The sequence below is a fragment of the Lasioglossum baleicum genome, chromosome 14 (genome assembly GCF_051020765.1).
Source record: "Lasioglossum baleicum chromosome 14, iyLasBale1, whole genome shotgun sequence".
NCBI classification, from domain to species: Eukaryota; Metazoa; Arthropoda; class Insecta; order Hymenoptera; family Halictidae; genus Lasioglossum; species Lasioglossum baleicum.
This window is the reverse complement of record NC_134942.1, coordinates 2,088,965-2,109,986: the sequence shown is the minus strand read 5'-3', so window position 1 is coordinate 2,109,986 and position 21,022 is coordinate 2,088,965. Positions and strand designations below refer to the sequence as shown.

The 21,022-nt window shown below is 37.5% G+C and overlaps 1 protein-coding gene across 8 annotated transcripts in view; it reads left to right on the top strand.

The window, feature by feature from the left end:
* Nucleotides 1–21,022, top strand: part of LOC143215895 (ras-specific guanine nucleotide-releasing factor 2) — a 64,941-nt gene that overhangs the window by 15,337 nt on the left and 28,582 nt on the right. For 7 of the 8 annotated variants that reach the window (XM_076438498.1, XM_076438499.1, XM_076438493.1 and 4 more), the window contains exons 5-9: nt 12,316–12,378; nt 15,939–16,045; nt 17,883–18,030; nt 18,265–18,500; nt 19,134–19,363. In XM_076438498.1, coding sequence (XP_076294613.1) covers nt 12,316–12,378; nt 15,939–16,045; nt 17,883–18,030; nt 18,265–18,500; nt 19,134–19,363 — 784 coding nt within the window. The remainder of the gene's footprint in view (nt 1–12,315; nt 12,379–15,938; nt 16,046–17,882; nt 18,031–18,264; nt 18,501–19,133; nt 19,364–21,022) is intronic. The other variant, XM_076438500.1, reaches the window with a different exon arrangement.

Here is a 21,022-nt window from a genome sequence, read left to right as displayed (position 1 = left end):
CAGTTGGCGTGACCATGCTGGTATCACGGTGTATTTACTGTTAGTCGGAGTATCGATTTTAATCAGTAGCGGCGTTAATGGGCTAAGTGCTTCACGTTATACGGTGCGACACGCTAAATCCCACCACAGTTGAAAAAGTTGTGGGTACACGGGAATTCAGGTACATTTGTTTGTGCTCGCTGTCCCCTTTGTTCCGATGCTGGCTGCATAGAAATGCGAGCGGCGCGGCGCGGCGCGTTCGCATGCAGGAACGGGAGCCTAGGTACTGCGTGTGCAATATTTGCATGTGATAGCGAACGCTTTCCGCGGAGTGCTTCCACGTATGTAATTTATTATTCACAAAGTTACATGCGCGTCGCAAGAACCCGTGTTACGCGAAAAATTCTATCTCCATTTGATCAATACACTTTCGCGTTCTTATTATATGTACAACTGTTTTTTTTTCTTCTGTATGTTTACGCGCTATGCGTGCTGGAACGTAAATTGCTCCATTATGATTGCTGCATTCATTTCGCTGTAGAGAATGCAGATCTCAGTTTTTAAATCATAGTCGGGCTTGGATTATCCGTACTTCTAAATAACAAAAGAAAAGAATCATTATCGTTCGATTATTGTATAAGAGGAAGCATTATAAGATATTAATGATCTTACATTACTTTTCTTCTTGGTCACATGATGATATAAATTGTTCAGATAGTAAAAGATCCCATCTGGTAATGAAACGTCCACGTTGAGGAGAAATGTTAGGGTCTACGGCAACACGTGCCAAGTTATGAACTAATTACACGCGATGTATTAACGCATAAATTATTCCATCGATTTCTTGGAAGGTAGGTCGCTTGACAGTCGCCAAGTCCGTTTTATGTACAATACTTTCTTTCCCGATGTATTTTTCGCTGGCTTTTTTGCATCCCTGAAACGCGATTACTAATCGCTTAGACGCAATGAAAATATGTCACGCTTCCGAAGTTACTTCCAGAAAGGATGTTTCCATTTTTTCTTGTACACGGAAACCCGTTTCAAAATTCATACTGCACTCTTTCAACGTCGCTGTTAATATCCGGCTTCATTGGACATGCAAACATTTTGCGTGCGATATATCAAGCGTGAACACACGTTTTTACGTTTGACCCGCGCGCGCCTCAGAGAATTGAAATAAACTGGCCGTTGATGGTTTTCAATTCAACTGAATTATTTATACCGCTGATTATTTGTTAATGCTGTAGCCGCGCTCTGATTGGTCCGTGTTTTTCGATAATAACTCCTAAACAAAAGCCGCGGACGCCATTTTTGCAAAAGAAAATGTTGCTTCAAATGATCTCGGGAACCTCCGATTTCCGGAAAAGGAAAAAGTTGTTCAAAATGTCAATATCTATAACATATTTAAATTTTATCAAAATCGGAGTGGGCAGTACTTTTCTGTATAATTACCGAAGCAAATATTATTGGCATTTGGTACGTGGAACTGCGAAAATAAATAAAAATAAATATTGTCAAAGTAACAAGATCCTCCTACGCTATTACTAGCTTCTACATTGTCAGACGAGCAAGGTGAGTTGAAACCGAGAAAAGGATGCCGCAACACCTCTCTGTCTCCCTTCTCCCCAGGCCTCAGACTATGTAAAGCAGAGACAATGCTGGCAGTTAGACAATGGCATGGTGAAACAGGGCGACTGCTTCGATGTAAGAAGAACCGACGATGTTCGCCGTAGTCATTGTTTCGCGAACTCGCCCCACGTCAAGGCTGACAGGTGCAATCGATTTCTTGCCTGAGGATGTGATTCCTTTCTTTGCAAAGGTGCCTTTGAAAGGTTATTACGCGAAGAAGATTCGCCTATAGGATTAGCTGCAGACGCTGCTATACACTATACACTATGCACTATGCACTATACATATGTATATCATCACGGTATCATCCACCAAAAAGGACGTACAGTATTATTCCGTCGCATAACGTGACTTTTTCCTGTACGGATAGTGTAAAAATTTGAACCCCACTACTAGCGGGTGGGGCTACTACCTCGGGCGGTCGATCGCTCTAGAAAATAACACGATCCGAGGTCGGATAGCGGCGAGGCAATACTAATGCAATCATCAAATGAAGATTACTTTTAGTTATTTCGTTACGAAAGCTTTACCAACGGATTGGTGAATTTTTTCTGATTAAAACGAGATCAAACACGATAGAATTGCGATTACATTTACAATTTTATAAGCGATAAAAATTTCGAACGCAAAGAAGGCTAGCATGTGGAAAGAAAGAAGGCGCGGCGCATAGATGAAAAGTTCAACGGTCAAAAGTCGCTTCGAGGACGCTTCCAGGACGCTTCTTGAACTCGGATAACGAGCTATGTAAACGCAGCAGATGAAAGGCTCGGTGCCGCATTCGCTTCCTGGCCTTTTGCATAGTGAGATGTTGAAACGTTGAAAGCCTGAATTCGCTTTCAGGCCTCCCATTGTGAGCTCTGTTTAAAGAACCAATAATCACTGGATAAGACGTTGTTAGTTTCATTCATAATTTCTTCATTTTTTAGTTCTGCTTGTACGAAAGTTTCATCGATAGATTTGTGAGATTTTCTGCGTCGAAAAGTCGCGTGACTTTAACCAAGTTCAATAAAGCAGCGGTGACAAAGAAAGAGTTCCGTGTAAAAATGGAAAACAAGCTCCTAGTAGTCAGTGATACGCGGAAAGAGGAAAAACTAGGTATGTGTTCGGAGCAGGTTCAACACCGTTGCTTCTCCATTTTTTTCTCGGACTTTTCCCTTGAGGTCCTCGTATCTTGCGCAAGCTGCTTTCAACCACCTTTTTAATTAACTTCTGCTCAAACAGCGGTCGCTAGGCAGAACAACTACAGTTTGCGGTGCCACGTAAGGCTGGTGCATAAAGAATTGAAAATGCTGCGGTATTCTAAATGGAACACCTTTGCAGGCTCTCCTAACAACTGATGGGTTCGAAACTACACTCGTACGCGAAAGTATTCGAACGCTTACAATTCTAATATTCAACTAATTCAATTGTATACATATATGTTACATTGAAGTATTTTATATATACATATAATTTGGGGTACGTATGTAACAAGGGGTTGGTCTTAATGTGGTGAAAATCACTCGATATATCGATACTCTTAAAATCTTTTAATATTTTTGCTGTTTTAAATTGCACTTGCGCATTTTTGTTAAAAGTGCATAAAATCCGGAGTCTAGTTATTACTAATAACTGTCACGGAAGGTAGACCCAATTTGCTGCGAAGAATATAGTTGCTTTATATTTCAGATTGGTGGATCATGGGATCCTCTGATTTCGTTTTAAGTTGATTTACGATGCTTCAAAGGTGTAGTTCGTTACACGCTGCGACGACGCGACGCGACGGGACGTGCTTACTGATAAAGAGTTTGATTAATGGTATCCTTCGGGGGTCTTAATCTCCGTGCAATATTGACTCGATGAAACGTCGATGTTATTATAATAGTACAATATCCTCCTCAAGTCTTGGTCCACGTGAAATATTAATTTGATAAAACGCCGATAGTATCATAATGCAAATTACAAAGAAGCGGAACTTGTTCAACTCGATAAATTATTGAAACATTTTACACAAGTTTCCATCTTCAATAAAAGGCTGTTAATCATCTAATAATATTAAACTTTGAAGATATATACAGCGAATAAAAATCTTCGAAACGTTATAAAACACGGAACGCTGTAGGATTTAATGCAGTTTTATTTCCGAGTTACGGAAAGCATTGCTCGAGAAAAGAAAAAATTCCATTCCTTTCAATTCGCTGAGAAAAGTGCAAATTTTCGTAAACTTCCTCAGTCTACGTATAACAAAAGGCCATGTTTTTTTTTTCTTATTATTGTTTTCGCTTCGAGTTCTCCGCAAATTACCCTGTCTTCCTTCCTTTCTCCACAGTACGTTCCTTGTTTTAACAATTTTAGTTAAAATTCTCTAAGAAACTCGTTTCGTCGTCGAAAAACGCAAATGAAATGGCACGTGGAAGATTCAGTATGATTTCATATGATTTTCTACAAATTTGATATATTTTAGCATGACTTTGTGCGATTTTATATAATTTTGTATGATTTTGTACGATTTTATATGATTTTGTATGACCATGTCCAATTTGATATGGTGTTGTACTACGTACGACGTACGATATTAAATATGATTTGGTATGACTTTATTTTCGTGTAATTTTCCGTGATTTCAATCTAATGAGATTTAGTAACGAAACATGCATTACAGTTGTTGCTACAACTTTCGCCAACAAATTTGATTATTCGGTTAGGTTTTTCAGATTTTGCACCAACAATGCTAACGCGTAGCAATCACTGTGCCAAACAAAATCACGATTATGATTTTACTCTTTTTATTTAACAACAGCAGAAACAATTGATATTATTGTATAAAGAAACAGGGTACACGAAATGGAATAGTTTTAATTGGTATATATGTGTATCGTATAATAAATATATTGAATTTACTAATTGAAACCAACAATACATCTGCTACTACAAGATTCAAACGTTCCAATGAATAAACCGTTACATCGAACGATTAATTATCGCACTAATTTATTTATATCACCTACTTATTTATATCTATAGACTTGTTTAACCTCTTTTCTTTTTCTTGATTTTGCTATTTTGCTCGCCTTTCGTTCATTGCAACGTTTCTAAAAAGTTAAAAATGTCTTGACGGATCCATTCTTTATATTTTTCTGAGATAACATCGATGGTCTTGCAGAAAAGAGCACAATTTCGAAGACAAATCGAATTTCCTTTGTTTCTGTAGAACGTTTTTCTCTTTTGTTTAGCTGAGAGATACGATGTTCGATTTGGAAGTCTCTCAGGCTCGCCTTTAACTTCATTTACCGCAAGATTTGAACCGCAAGCTCGAAAATCTTGAATTTTAGCTGGAATGAAGTACCGGAGAGGGTAACTATTTGCGGGTGTTATGCTTCCCAATCAGCCAGATCTGCTTCGAGCAGATGCACAGCCTGCAATCGTACGATGCGAGCAGATGGCGAGCAGTATGCTGGCAGAATGAATTCTTAACTTACGATGCGAGCAGAACGAATTACCTGAATTAAATAAATCTGTGAATAAATATCTTAATTTAACCATCGAATTTTAATTTAGAAACGCAACGAGAGAGAACATTCGTTCGAACCCGATAAAATTGTGTTCGTCACGTTATACTTGCAGGTAGCGGCATGTTACCAATATACATATACATATATATATATATATATATATATATATATATATATATATATATAATTTTGCATCCGGTTTGAAGAGTATAAAAATTCTTTTTCGAACCTGCATTGCATAAAAGGTAGAAGCGCACGCTGCAAGTGCCTCGTGCAATGCGGCACCGTGTGTGGAGAATGCGCCAGGCGCGTTTGGTGTTTTAACAATGTGCGCGGTTCGATAATCGAGCAGCACAGGAACGAAAGTGATACTATCGTAACGCGTTCAAGTGCCATAGACACTTTTTACATGAATTCGGATTACAGTTATTTTTACGGAAAATATCATCCGTCATTTATTACTTAGTAAATTAGAACAAATTCAAGTGAAATATGTAGAAATTCGACAAAAAGATAGCACATGATACAGATAAATGGTTTTTTAGCTTTTTAAGTAGTATATTACATTGTTTGTGACCTGGATACTGGCTAATATTGTAAGAAGAAAAAATTATTTCAATATGTTTCTATGCATTTATTACGAGAAGAAACAATTTTATTGGAAAATATGTAACATTAAACGAAAAATCGGTACGTCAAAAAGATAGCACACATTTCTTAAAATAACTAAAAAAAAACAATGTCTTAATATTTTGTAGCTCCGCCTTTTGTTTGTACAACTTGGAATAAACGCTTCGGTATAGATTTATATAATTTTTTGACCACGTTTCTGCTGAACGATATCCAGGACACCCTGTGACACCCATAAGGGACACCCTGTATACATATAATACACATATACATATGTACAATATACAATTATACATATAAGAAAGTACATTTTTTAATTTTAATTTCTTAAGGAATGCACAAAGGTTGCTTGAAAGAAGTGCGACAAAGAAATGCTCGATAATTTTGCTGTGTACCAAAGTAATTTACTGTAGCACGTATAATAGTTAATTACTCGAGAACTTTCACTTTGCCAAGGATAAAGCTAAATACAAGCTTGTTGCTAAGTAGAGATTTAATTACCTGATAACGAATGCCATGCATTCCTCTAGGATATGCAATATACTACGCAAGGAAAATATTTGCATGTGCACAACTTCAAAGTATTATAATATTTCGCTCAAGGTAAACATGGGAAGCAAATATAAACATGTTTACATATTCTGTATTTTTCTATATTAAATAGTCGTCCGTTTGCTTGCGCTTTTTCAGGATTTATGGTTTATAATAAGCTTATGCACATCCCAAACGTATAAAATTATAACAGACAAAGTCTTCAAACTTAAACTACGTAATATACAATAAGGTACATGTAACAAAATTGTACAGGCTAAATAAACCACTCGATTTAAAGCAATAAGAAATAATACATAATAAATAATTAATAAATTCATATTGCCCATCTCTGCCGTAAACCTGCAGACAGAAAACAAGCATTTACTATTTAGCCTGCACAGATACAACCTATTACTAACTGAGCAATGATATACATATGTATAATACGAGAACTGTAGTCATTCAACTATGTTGGCGAAAATTAACTAAATTGGATAGTTAGCTACATATCTTGTTGTCGCGGAGTGTATGAAAGATCGTATCATCGTTGAATGCAATAACGTACCACCAGTTTTATTACATAGTGTAAATTTACAATCGTTACTTTCTCGATTCAGAAAATGTCGTGATGCAAACGGTCGCCACATTGAACCTTTTCTCTCTCTCTCTCTCTCTCTCTCTCTCTCTCTCTCTCTCTCTCTCTCTCTCTCTCTCTGTGAATAAAATCATTAAAAAATTATTAAGAGAGTCGTGATTAATAGATTAATATCTCTTGTACGCGTCCACCTACAAAAAAACTCAAAACACCAAAGTATGTAATGGTAAACCATCCTGTATATGTATTACCGTTTAAATGCTTTATGTGACTTGTGTGGTTCTTGGAAGTTACAGAAATTTCAAGGATCCGTTAGCACTAATTTAATAAAGTGAAGCAAGAAAGTTTGTCCCATATCTTTCCACTTAAATGTTCATTAATAAGCTTCTTCTAGATTTGGACGGTATTAAACTTCCTCAAATGAAAATTGCTGGAAATATTTTAATCTTAGGTTAAAATAAAGAAAGTATTTAAAATATTATGTCGTGTAAAAGCCACTTTGGATATTACCAGTTTTAGAGCAAAACGAGAAACTTCCTTTTGTTTCAGCCGTGCGTCATTGCACAAAAAACTTTTCCTTTAAGTTCGCGTTTTTCAAATACAAGAACATTGCATGAAAAGTAAGCAAAGGAAACATTTTTACATTACTACGTATTATCAAGCGTCTTTGTGGAACAAAGAGAATGAATTGAACTTTTTTTGTTAATACATACACGCACGTGTGGTTAAAAATATTTTTACTCTTACGCTTTTTTTTTAATGTAACGTTGGTATTTGTTTCAGTTTATTTACGTTTAATTAAATTATGCATTCAATTTAACATTGTTTTTAACTTGTACACGTCTTACACCAAACTTGGCCGTATTTTGTTTCATCTCACAACTTTTCACGGCCATAAGAACTTGGCTCCCGTTTACAGAATGTTTTTGTTGTGATTCATTATACGCAGATTCGATTTTCATGTACGAACTATCTTGAGCTGCATCGCATTTGAACGTTCGATACCTGACGGACACAAGTCCGATGGATACAAGTTGCGTATCGCAGTGTGAGTTCTGATTCCAGGACTGTTAATCCGATTCGTGCCTGCAATGTGGCCGATATTTCGCGCGAAATAGGGTCAGCTGTATTTATTAGCGGCGTCGCGTCATCGTGGATGTATGGAGTAGTTGCATCCCCTTTGTGCTTCTGCTATCAGATTTCATTTGAAACCGGTACCCCGGTATACACCTATGACAAGCGCTTTAACGGAAATCTGGATTCAGGCAAAATCTTGACATTTGTAGATACTGACAAATTTGATAAAACTTGCGGTAAATATTATGTTTATGGAAGGCATCTCGAATGACCTTGACCTTGACCTTGACATATGTTGTCACGGTCACCTCTCCGAGTAACCCCCAAGAGGTTTTAGCCGGCGCTCGTTGTTTATTTATAATAGCAAGGAAAACAGTTACTTTTCGATTTTTTAATCGTTTTTTTAATCAAATTGACGATTGGTTAACATTTACCCATGGTATTCCGGTTATGTGTTTCGCATTAAAAAAATAAAAGTGACCAAGTTTCAGGAAAATTGACCTACAAATAAGGGAACAGTACAACTTGTTTCGGGAAAACTGTGTCAAATTGACACGAGGGGCGGATGAGGGTTAAATGTTAAATATATATCGGAGGTCTCTCTTCGCGTTCTAGTATAGATTTTTAGATGCTCTTTGAATCTGTTGTGTGCCAACAAACAACAAACAAGCTATAATTGAATATCTGAAGGGCAAGGCTCGGCCAGAAATTCAATAAACAACAGAGAAAAATGAATGTTGAAGGAGCGTGCGTTTGTGCTCTGCGTTTACATTGTTTTATTGAAACGTGATTTAAAAATAAACCGAACAAATCCGCCTTTAGATAGAGAAAACGCGATTAAATCATTTTCCTTTATTTTCTCCGCACTCTAGGAAGTAGTGCTGAATCAAGAGTGTAAATCGCAGACATTTTACTCGTGATAATTATTCCGGTGCGGCGCGGCGCGGCGCGTTTCCAGCTGTTTCATTTCTCTCTGCTCATTATTCCTCGATTCGCCGAGTCGCCGCGTATCCTCGTTTTATGTCCGATTCGCTAGTTTTTCTCGGTTGCCGCCGCGCCGCCATATCACCTCTCCTCAATTTTCTTTTTCCTCTTTCTTGTTTCTCCGGTTTCTCTCTGTCTGATTGTGAGCAACGATGACTTCATGAGGGGCCACAAGCTGAAGGGATAAATCGATTCTCTTTCGAGCTAAGAATAAGCTCCTCGTGGGAGCTTGTGCCGCAGAAGCGGCACCGTTTTCCTGTCGTTGCTTATCTCTTATCAGCGTGGATAGCTACTAGTGTCAGCAATCGTTAAGGGCGTAGAAGGCGACGAGCAATTCCTTCTTATACCCGGAATAAGTCGGTCGGCTGATCGTAAAGAAACTTCATGGTGCCACGAGCCTCCGATTTCTCCCGGGGATTTCAGTTAATAATGATGGATTAGCGGGCAACCCCTGCTTATTGCTTTTAATCAGCCGTTGCGTTGTATCGACGTTTTGTTCGGCTACCTATTCGAACCAACATTTTTTACTACCGACTATCTACTACCTACACCGTGGAACATAACTATTAGATGATTGCATAAGCCCATGCCTGATTTTCATAGATGCCGCTAACTGTACTGCACGGCGAAGTGTAAAAAACATTAGGTAAATATTTAGAAAAGGGGACCCACGCAACATGTAGCCGTTGCTCGGTCTTAGTTTCCAAGATAGTATGTGCAAAAAAAACGGGTCAAGTTTCGCTTGACGACATGTTACGGATGACGAACAGATGTTCAAGATCATCTCTGACAGGAGCCGTCCTTGATGATACGAACAGAGCCACCCTATAGTTGTTTAGTTTAGGGCCCAAATATACGCAAGATCAACTGGACGTTGACAAAATACGAACGTTCACTCCATTCAAGGTACTGACAAGTACTACCCGTCATTGCAGGGATATACATATTGTTTAAGTATAAGCCTTTGCATTTCTACTTCTCGCGGGCTAGTGCTCTCGAAGTCACGAATCGTGTCGCGTCGCGCTGCATCTCGGAAAGTCAACTACCCGTGAGATCGGGCCAAAGTTCCCCTACGTATCAAAGTTAACCGTATAGATTCCGCGAGTCCGGCGTAAAATCTATTAGGCAGTGATAAAGTTGCTCCGAGACCCCCGCATTGCCAGTGCGTCAACACCGTGCATCCTAGTTTAGATAATATATCTTCTTTCAATTCTCTATATTCGAAATTCTATAACCAGAATATATTTCTGTTCTTTGATAATTCGCGCAAATTCATTAAACCCATAATTATATCGTCCTATATCCTAATCGAGTAATCGAATGTCCCCACACGATACAATCTTACCGCTCGGATTGTATCAATGAAATTATACTAGTAACCAGAGGCCTACTAACAATCCTAGTATGATACAACCTCATATTTCCAGCTACAGTAATTTCGGTAGAGTAAAATATAAAGGAGAGCGAAATCGACTAACATCAACACGGTTAATATTCAAGGTATTCGTACTCATGAATCAAGTATTTTCAAATTTCAATGTTCAGAAACTATGACGCGTCGCAAAACAAAGAATCTGTAAACGTGTGGAAGGCTTAAAAGGGACTTTATTAAAAATTATGCGACAGCACGTTCCGCGAAATGGCACGTCTCGCAAACACTGTTTATCTTGGTCGCTCGACAGCTGGCACTGCACATGTTCCTTCTTTGTTTTACGCATATCTAGGCGTATACATACAAACATTGCGACACCATCTGATATTATAAAAAGTTGTAGATAATACTTAATCGGTGTTACATACTTTTCGTTGCATTTTTAAGATTGTAATTACTACTGCAGTGGCGAACAAACGAAAGTTCAAAATTGGAATGTCCGTATACGAGTATTAATAACTTTAGCACTATGTAGATGGTTTTTCAAATATTAACACAATCTATCTAATCTGGGGCATCCGCGCCACATAGCGCCGTTAACAATCCCTTTTCTTCGAAACGTGGGGCCAAATTTCAGTTTAAGGTTTAAAAAAAGTATCAACTGAATATAAAAAAGAAAAATACCATGGATTCAATCGGAGCTGTTGCACGTTTTAAATAATTTCAGCGGCGCGCAAATTTGTGAATCGTTTAAAATGGTACATTTCGCGCGTGAAAGTAATATCCTTCAAGGCTAACAGACTAATCAGGAAGTTTCAGCTGCGCGAAATCCCTGTTGAACAAATAAAAGAGAAGAGCACACCTATCCACAACCCGTCGGAACTCCGGAGCTACGGAAGAAATTGGAACGCGGATGTCGAGCGTAAATATTGAACGGCAGTCAGGAAGGAAGCAACCCCCTAGTTGGTAGAAAACAGAGTCTCCTAGGGACATTGTTTATGTCGACGGAATGAAGAATAGATCACCGAGGAACCGGTTATATCTCGAATGATACTGCGGCACCGGTAAAATCAACGGAGACCTACATTTTTCCTCGAAAACTATCGATTTCATGCATAATCTCCGTCATTATGAAAATCGCGTTTCATCCCAGACCTGCTAGAATGTAGAGAAAAAGAAAACTTCTCCGTCACAATAATTGCTCCACTGAACCACACATTTTATGCCTGAAACATTTTCTCGTATTATTATTAAAAACAACAGAGATACTTTCGGTGAAAGTCTAGGTGCGCCTCACCCTGTACAGGGTGGCGCAAAATCACATTTCTCGTTTGAATGCGTAATAACTTTTTTAAACCACTTGGTGACTCAGTGACGAGTTACGTCGCGACGTCGATACCGTTCGTATAGGGTCACAGACGTGTTATGACGCGACGTCGATACCCTCTGTACAGTGATCATAGACGTGTTATCACGTCTCCGCCCTCTCCGCCCCCTCCACCACCTAACCACGAATCATTCTATTCGCAAGACTTTTCAATTACTAGTTCAAATTCTGGATGACAGCTGCAATGCAAAGATTATGCGGAAAGAATGAGTTATGGTTAGGTGATGGAGGGGGGGGGGGGGAGAGGGCACGCATACGGAAATTCAGGAGTAGTCTTCCAAAATTGAAAGCTCACCTTATATGTATTATACAATATCGACAACGTGTTTATAAAAAAAAAAGTAAACAGAATTCGCAAGAATACGAAAAAGTATAACATATTTAAATTTCATCGAAATCAGAGAGGAGTGGTACTTTCCGAATAAAATTACCATAAATTTAGTTTTTTAATATAACAGTTTATCCGAAAATATTTATTTTGGAATACTGGACTAACACTGTGGCGATTTTATCCGAATAATGTGAAATACATACATGTATATGTATACATATACTGTATACACAAAGTAGGAGGTAGAGTAGTAGTGAGACTAGTAGTAGACTATTAGTGACTAAAAATTAATAATGTTTCTTGCAGCATGAAATGAACGTCACTAACGGAGACTCACATTCTGAAATGTCCCAAACTACATTACTGAAGGTATGAATCACGACCATATCAAACGACATACATAACCACTGTGTGTCTTAAGAATGTTGTCTGGATCTAAATAATAGAACAATACTGTCAGTAGCTTTGATTTGAAGTATAAATGAATTACAGTGATTTCATTAGTTTATCATAGTACAAAGTTTGTGCTCACACTGCGTAGTCGGTATTAGACCCTAAGTTCCTTCCACTTTCTAGCTGTTATGACGTAGCGACGATTCCCAAAATACATACATATGTATACAGCGTGAACCAATACGCTTGACCACCTCGAATATTTCCGTTATTTATAATAATAAAAAAAAAAGTTATATACACGGAGTTCCCTCTAACGCGACGTACGATTTTTCACCCATTTGCAGCCATCCGACAAAGAAAAGTTTACAACAAGAGAGTTGCAGAATGTGTCTTAAACCTAATAGATAAGGAGAGATACGTATTATTGAAATAATTTTCTTCCCTCAGTTTGAATATGGTGAGTACATACGCAAAATTATTTCGATAGTATTTCGTTAACTATTAGACTCAGGACATATGAAGGTCAATACATTTTGACGCTGAATTTGATACTCTATCGATAGACAATACGAAAGGTTGAGTAGGCTAGGTAGAGAAATCAATGTGACCTTAACAGCTTCGAAACGTTTTCATCCATATAAAAATTGCTTGCATCACAATATTGTCTCCTATACATATACTATGCAAGTTTTATACATGTTTTCATATTATTACAAATAACGGAAATATTCAAGATGGTCTTCATTGGTCTATCCTGTATTCCAAACACATCACGATAGCCATACACGTTAGTCTAGTTACTGCATTATGTATTTCATTTTGTTGCATTTTCCAACGTCCGTGCACCTAGATATTAAACAGTTTCAAAAATTGCAGTAGTTTGAGGAGAAATTGTCAAAGGAGAGTTGCATGAGAAGGGAAGGAGTTCTCCTCAGAGAAGGGAAGAATTATTACACACTGGAAACGGCTGCTCTTTTCCTTGCGTAACCAGAAATTTTTGCCTTTTTCCTATAAATTTTTGCCTATTTCCTATGTTATCCGGTAGAAGTGGACGAGAAAATGTGAAAAATCCAAGTTCCAATCCTGGCGGATCAATGTGGTTTAAAAGTTATGAACGTTTAACGTTGAGCAATTTCCAGTGTTTTTGACAGCTTAGCGCCGCCATGTTGTGCGTAGTGACGGTTGCGCGCCGCTTACCGAGCGGAGCCGCTAGGCGGCAGCTCAAGCTTAGGATGACAATCATTGTACATACTGTTACGGATGGAGAACAAACTCCGTTTGACTCCACTCCTAGAGGCTCCCTGACTTCGCGTCAGGCTCGTCCTCGATGTCTACAAATCCTGGCGGCTCCCCAATTTCGCATTGGGTTCGTCCGCGTACCTTAACTAACAAATTGAGACCATATTCTCAGGGTAATATTATGGATAAGGCTTATAATTATATCGGCAGTACCGCGTGTGCTTGTGCTGCTATCAAACTTAATTGTTAAGTAATAGATACATTAGTATTTTGTAAAACATTGTAAACATATAAAAGAAATTACCTGCACTTTTATACCATTTAAATTAATTTTTTTCCTTTTTAAATACTGTAATAAGGTACGGAGAGGAATATTGAATATTTTTTTTTTATCATTAAATGGAGTAAATTTACGTAACTTTATATTAAAAAAGAAAAGACTAATTCAATCGAGACGAAGCATAGGATGACAGTGAGCAAATTCTTTCTAGATTAAAAAATCACGATCACAGCGTGAATAAAGTTAAAATTATGACCGTGATCGTGATTCTGCGATCCCCGTGATAAATCACGGTTAGTGATTTTGCACACCATCGCTAGATAAGATGCGCCGCGCCGCCGGTGGAATTCGATTTCCACGTTGATCGACATAGCCGCATCACATACGTCGATTTATCGACGTGTCAGAAATCAAGAAGGTAACCGAGTTTTCGCAATCCAATTTTCCATAACAATCTGAATACTTGGACACGTTTCATGTTGCGCAGTCTGTGTTATGGTTACGGAAACGTAACGATTGGCAATTTCCATTCCTTCCTTAACATTAAAAATCTCATTTCCGGCGAATACGTTTCACGGTAGCACGGAACGGTAGTGTTTGCTTTGCGCTTTTTCATTACTCCAAACTCCAAACGTATGCCAATACGGGATGGAGCATAATTTGTGGTACAAAAGAAGGCAATGTTTGTGTTCGCGAAAACAAACGAAAGATCTGGAATAATATCTTTTTGTGCTCCGCGTTTTCGAATTTTTGAAATTTGTTCAAGTTCGCACACCCTGGAATTATGGTAAAAGCGTGTCGTTTTAATTACTATAACATAACGATCTCTCCATGGAATCCATGAACACTTAATAATAAATACATAATACAAACTTAATAATAAACAATCGAAGAGAATAAGATCCACAATGACTACAGCTACTCTCGTATCGGACGGTTCTCAGCAATCATTTTATTCTTCTTTCGTTCCATTTAATTAATAATAAACAAACGAAGAGAATACGATCCAATGACTGTTCAGCTACTCTCGTATCGGACGGTTTTCAGCAATCATTTTATAGTAAATTTTTCGTTACATTTTATATGAACTGTTTCCCTATACATATACTGTTTGACCACGAAATACGTTCCATTTTGTTTGTTATTCGTTATCTTCAATAAATTAACGATCAGAGCTCAATCTCTTATTACTATTTCTTTTTTTAATCAACGATTCACGATTAGCTTCATCAATCGATTGAATCAGTCTTCGATTTTTCGATGATTTCTTTTTTTAATCAACGATCGACGAGTAACTTCATCAATCGATAGAATCAATCTTTTGTTTTGATTTTTTAATGATTACCTTTTTTACTCGTACACGTTAATCAATCAATCTTGATTAAAATTTTAATCGATTAATGCCCAACTCTGCAGTAAACTAATTGCTCTCGCTTCTAAAAAAAGTTGTAAAAGTTATCGTTTTTTTTTTTTTTGGAGTGTCCGAATATCAATAGGAATCACTGTCTCTATACAGTGATTTCACCAATTTGTAGGAGAATAAATTATGAAATGCTGATACTCACCAATTGTATAGTTGGTTTCAACAGAGAAGCTAATTAACTGAAGCGTGTCTGCTCATTGGGAATCCGATTGCTTGTACATAACAATCCTAATTGGTAATTGAACGCTCCCTAATGGTTTTCATCATTGACACGCTGTGAACATTTCCAGTCTAATGACAACAAAGAAATATTTTTCGGAGAACCTAGTAAATTGTTAAAGGAATTGTAGTAAATGAGTACTTACTCTCCACGGTTGCCAACATAATGGTTAATTACGGTTTTTCGAAAAATTATTCATTAATATTATCTCAGCTACCGATATCGCTATCGACTAGACTGTGTAATTAAGTTCCACTTGTATCGCAAGCCCCGACACAATTCTTTTACCCGATTAAAAAATTAAGCACACGCCGCGCCGCGGCGCATGGAATATAAAATTGCATTAACCGTTCTGTCGTAATTTATTTCAGCACTGCTTCGCAATATACTACAGAAGAGAGAACGAACGGAAGTACGAGCTGAAAGCAGCCACGGAATTCGAATGCAAAACGTGGATCGATGCCATACAAAGTGCAAGGTAACTGTTCTGTACATATATTAATTTCGAGCTGCGGGATAGAATGATTAAAATCAGGAAACCATAGATCGATTTTGTAGGGATGCTTACAGTGACTTTATCAGAGTTGGGCATTAATCTCGAATTGCTCCAAATTAATATTTATCGAAAATGACTATTCGAATAAATTCTTTTTAGTCGAATATGTAGAGTACAGTGAACCACGAAAGTATTTGAACGCACTTTAAAACAGTATAACTATTCCATAATTGTACGAAATCACCTGATGTTTTCTAAGCAATTAGAAGTGTTGGTGTACCAAATGATCTGCAAAAAAGATTTTCCGAAAATTAAACGGAACACCTTATGATGAACATAGCCATTCTCGAGTGTTACAGTGAGCCTGTGAAGACAGCGTAATTGCAAACTCTTGTTACATTTTTCATAGTATTCTCCCGAATTGGAAAAACCAATTACCTAAGGGTACCTAAGAGTACCTAAAGGTAAAGCGTGGTGCACTCTAGAAATCGAGCACCGGGACATAAAAGAAACTAAAGAACAAACCAAGTAATTGGAACTTTTCGATGGACACTCGTCGTCGTTACGTTCTGAAAAATGAAGGGAAAAGTTATCGTCCGTATTTGTACAGCTCGGTTGTGCGAAGGATAAATTTCTAAATTGTGGTTGACCGCCCTCTTTTTTCACGTTGCTACCTTAATGCGTCCGTCGCGTCGCGAGTCGCGTCGGTCTTACAAACGTGAGCACCCTGGTAATGCCTCCAGGTGCGCAGAACGAGCACATTGTGTGTACTACGTGCGTCAGTGTCATCGCATGCTCTTCATCAAACCACCTTTTCCTTTCAGTGAACCGTCAAGATAACAGTTACGCTGTTAGGTGAAATGCCCTAACAAGTAGACAAACCAAAAGTGATGCCTAAATCTGGACCAATAATAATTAACAGATTAAATAATTATTTTATGTATTCCGAGGCCTCTCTTAAGACATTAATTGAAATTTCAAAATAAATTCAAAGGTTATCTGAAAACAGAAAAAATCCAACTATTCGGCGGAGGAGTTTGACAAATTAATTGCAATAAAACGAGTACAATTGTAAAGTTTCGGTACGTGTTTTGACTTCAAAATTATATAACACGTTTTAATTTGTTTCATTAATACAGTTGTAAATTCAGATTTTATTATGTTTCCATAATAATAGTGTCGTGATAGAAGGAATACATTTCTATTAAATTTATTTCTAATGACTCGCAAAAATTGTGAATTTCAAGTAAAATTTTCACTCTACTTATTCACTCTACATTTTTCACAAACGATTAACGGTTTCCACGATTGCTATAATCCATATTTCGTTTCAATTGAAATGATTCTCTGCCGAATAAATACGGTTTAAGTTCGTGCTGCATCGTGGATCGGTGAAATACGTATGTATGTATCTCCGTTTTTATGATTGCGTGCAATACCCAGCGATTAAACTGATTGAACGGGTCTCGCGTGAGATATTTACAACGCGTGGAGCGATACTCGATACACGATTGCATCTTGGTCTCTCGTATGAGCCTTTTGCAGATTTATGTACTGAAATGTATCGACGATAGTATCGATGTTAAAAAATTTCTTTGCAAATGTACAGATACAGGGTGTTTGAAAATTATATGTCGCAACCAGTATAGCGGATTCTGCACCTCTGTACAATAGAGATAGGTGGAGATTTGTGGAGAAGAATGGACCAGAAAATTGACCCGAAAGATCAAAATTGTTTTTTATTGCATCCTTTAGATTTTAGATGCAATAGAGATGCAAGAGATGTCCATTTCACGAAAAACTTGATCTTTGATTACAGTTTCAACAAATTACTACTGCAGAAGGAGCATCTCGAACAGAAATACTTGCACCTGTTGCGCATCACGGAAAGCGAGAAATCGGACAAGGCGCAGTATGAGAGTCGGTGCATAGATCTTAAATTAGAAGTGCAGGAACTTCGGACCGAAGTAAGTATAGAATTTCTATTTGTTTTAGTGTCCCGGTGTTATATAGTGTCACACTCCTAGCGGGTGATCCGCTATAGAAAGAAGATAAATTGAATGGTCGAAAAATAAGGTGGCCACCACCCTACTCTGCGCATACGTGACAACGACCGTCAAAGTGTTAACGTTTCAGGATACACCTATTAACGGGAGTCTCACTGTATGTATATTACAAAGTCTTCTGCGTTATGTTAACAGCTGAATGCTGCAAGGAAGAAACTGAAAGCTACGTCTCATGGATCGGTTTCACATACTATGGGATTGTTTGACAACGGAGATACTTTAGGAGTTCCAGTACCAACCCCGTTGGAGATGCAAAAAATTAAAAAAGTTCAGAGTTTCTTTCGAGGTTGGCTATGCCGAAGACGTTGGAAACAAATCGTAGAGCAATACATCAAAAGCCCTCATGCGGAAAGCATGCGGAAGCGTAACAGGTGAGACTGATTTTTCCACAATAATATTTCGTCGAGTTTCGTTCACTGCACGTTTCTATTTGTGAGACTTTGCCAGTAAAACCGAGTTGTATTTCCTTTATTTTCTCTCTAGTGCGGCTTTTCCATAGTATTTTTAATAGTATTTTATTTACATTTCTTAAATTTCTTTGCACTCTGAGCTATTTTAACTCGTAAATTAAACATTTCTTCCGACCTAGAATAATTACTATTACTATTACTATTACTATTACTATTACTATTACTATTACTATTACTATTACTATTACTATTACTATTACTATTACTATTACTATTACTATTACTATTACTATTACTATTACTATTACTATTACTATTACTATTACTATTACTATTACTATTACTATTACTATTACTATTACTATTACTATTACTATTACTATTACTATTACTATTACTATTACTATTACTATTACTATTACTATTACTATTACTATTACTATTACTATTACTATTACTATTACTATTACTATTACTATTACTATTACTATTACTATTACTATTACTATTACTATCACTATTACTATTGCTGTGCTTGCAAGCATAACCGCTTCGAGATGTATACCATAGTCGAAACCATTTTCTTTATTTCAGTTTGGTATTCAATATGGTAGAAGCAGAAGAAGATTATACGCGACAGATGGAAATTTTGGTCAGCTGTTTTCTGAGGCCTTTCTTGATGGCTGCAAGCTCAAAGAAGCCTCCTTGTTGTCACGAGGACGTGAATAGCATATTTTTAAATAGCGAATCTCTATTATTCTTCCATCAGATCTTTCTAAAAGGTCTGACGTCGCGTATGGAGAGCTGGCCCACTTTAGTTTTAGGTACGTCTTCTAAAAACACTTTATCAAACGAATTTTAACACAATTCCAAAACCTGTATATTTTTTCATAATAAAATGATTTTCACGTTCAAACTTCAGTTCTTACTTTTTATTTACTATTTAATTCAACAGGTTCTTATTCTAGCGGTTCAAATTTACTGTTAAACTTTTCGTTTTACATTAATTTATTAGCTTCTTTTAAAATTTGATTTTATCGAACCTACATTAGTAATCATATTCATATCAGAATTTATATTTAGTTTATATTTGAAAGTATCGTTTAATTTAGAAGCATGCAGTTAGAATAATAAATATTTAGAGAGTTCCTTTTACAAAATTTATATTGATTACATATTTATTATACGCATTCTTGTTATATTTACTATATCTTTCATTGGTAATTATTGGACTGCGGATCTTTATGCGTTCATAGCGAAATTGAGTAGACGAAATTCAAAATTGTTGATTTTGAAAAATTCAACATGTCAATATATGATTTCTCCTCTACTAAAATCATTAAGGAAGAAATAAAATTCAATGTAGTTTGTATAGTTCTTGCCATCGATGCCGAAGACAATTTTTATTTTGCATAAAGATGCGCAGTCTAGTAATTACTTACTGTAGTGATTCCTCACCGATTTCGATCACTTTGATTATATATCATACATATACCGTCCTCAACTTTGATTATATGTATACATATACCGTCCTCAATCGCCTTCCGATATCCCAGCGTCTAATTGTAAGGCAGGGCCCCTCTATTTAGATAGCCTTACCGATGAGTCCTCTAGCGAGCCTAGGACGAAACGGTCCCCTTCCTTTTCCCTCCCAACAACACATCTTTACAGCCGCCAAACTGGTGACCGCGACGCGACGTAGAACAGAAACGCAACACGGAGAACGACCAGAGGAAAACGACGACTACAACCAGGTGCCCAACAACAACAACATCAAGGAGGATGATGGAGTTAGCGTGGGTGGCCACCCGTCGATCTGTCGCAGGCTACCATCAGGTCACCAGGTCACCAGGTATCCAGAAGGCACGAGACCCGAGGACTTTTACGAACGACGACGTTAGCAGATCATGGCGGATTCACGGAGGATCAGCGCACCGAATCCACGTCCTCATCGAACGGCCATGCTAGGACAGCAGGCCTTTAGTACGGCTCGATAGGCACGAGCGCGACTCACTAGCTCGCCACGATGTGTGTTTACAGTTCGAGCTAAAAAGCGCTTCTCAAAACTCGACACACATCAATCGAGTGGGCAACGATCTGCAAGCACCCCATCGATCTCCTCGGATTCTGACTTGGATCATCGTAAAAAAAGAGAACTCGTCAAAAAAGAGATTATCGTTGTTGAATTGTTCACTGGCAAGGGAGTACATAATGTGGCGGCTAACTTCCTACACTCGCCACAAGATGGACAGATAGTCAAAGACCTTTCCCAGTACATACTACCTAACGCTATCGCGTCCTTTTCCTTCCCTACAAACAATAACACATCTTTACAGCCGCCAAAAAATCATAAAGAAATTTTTTTAATTGTTTTGTCAACTTTTTTATCTGAGCCTGTAACGATAATTTAAAAAATGTGTTTTGTAGATCATCATTTTTAAAATTTTGTATGATTCCTACCAATTGCAATCTGAACAAATTTT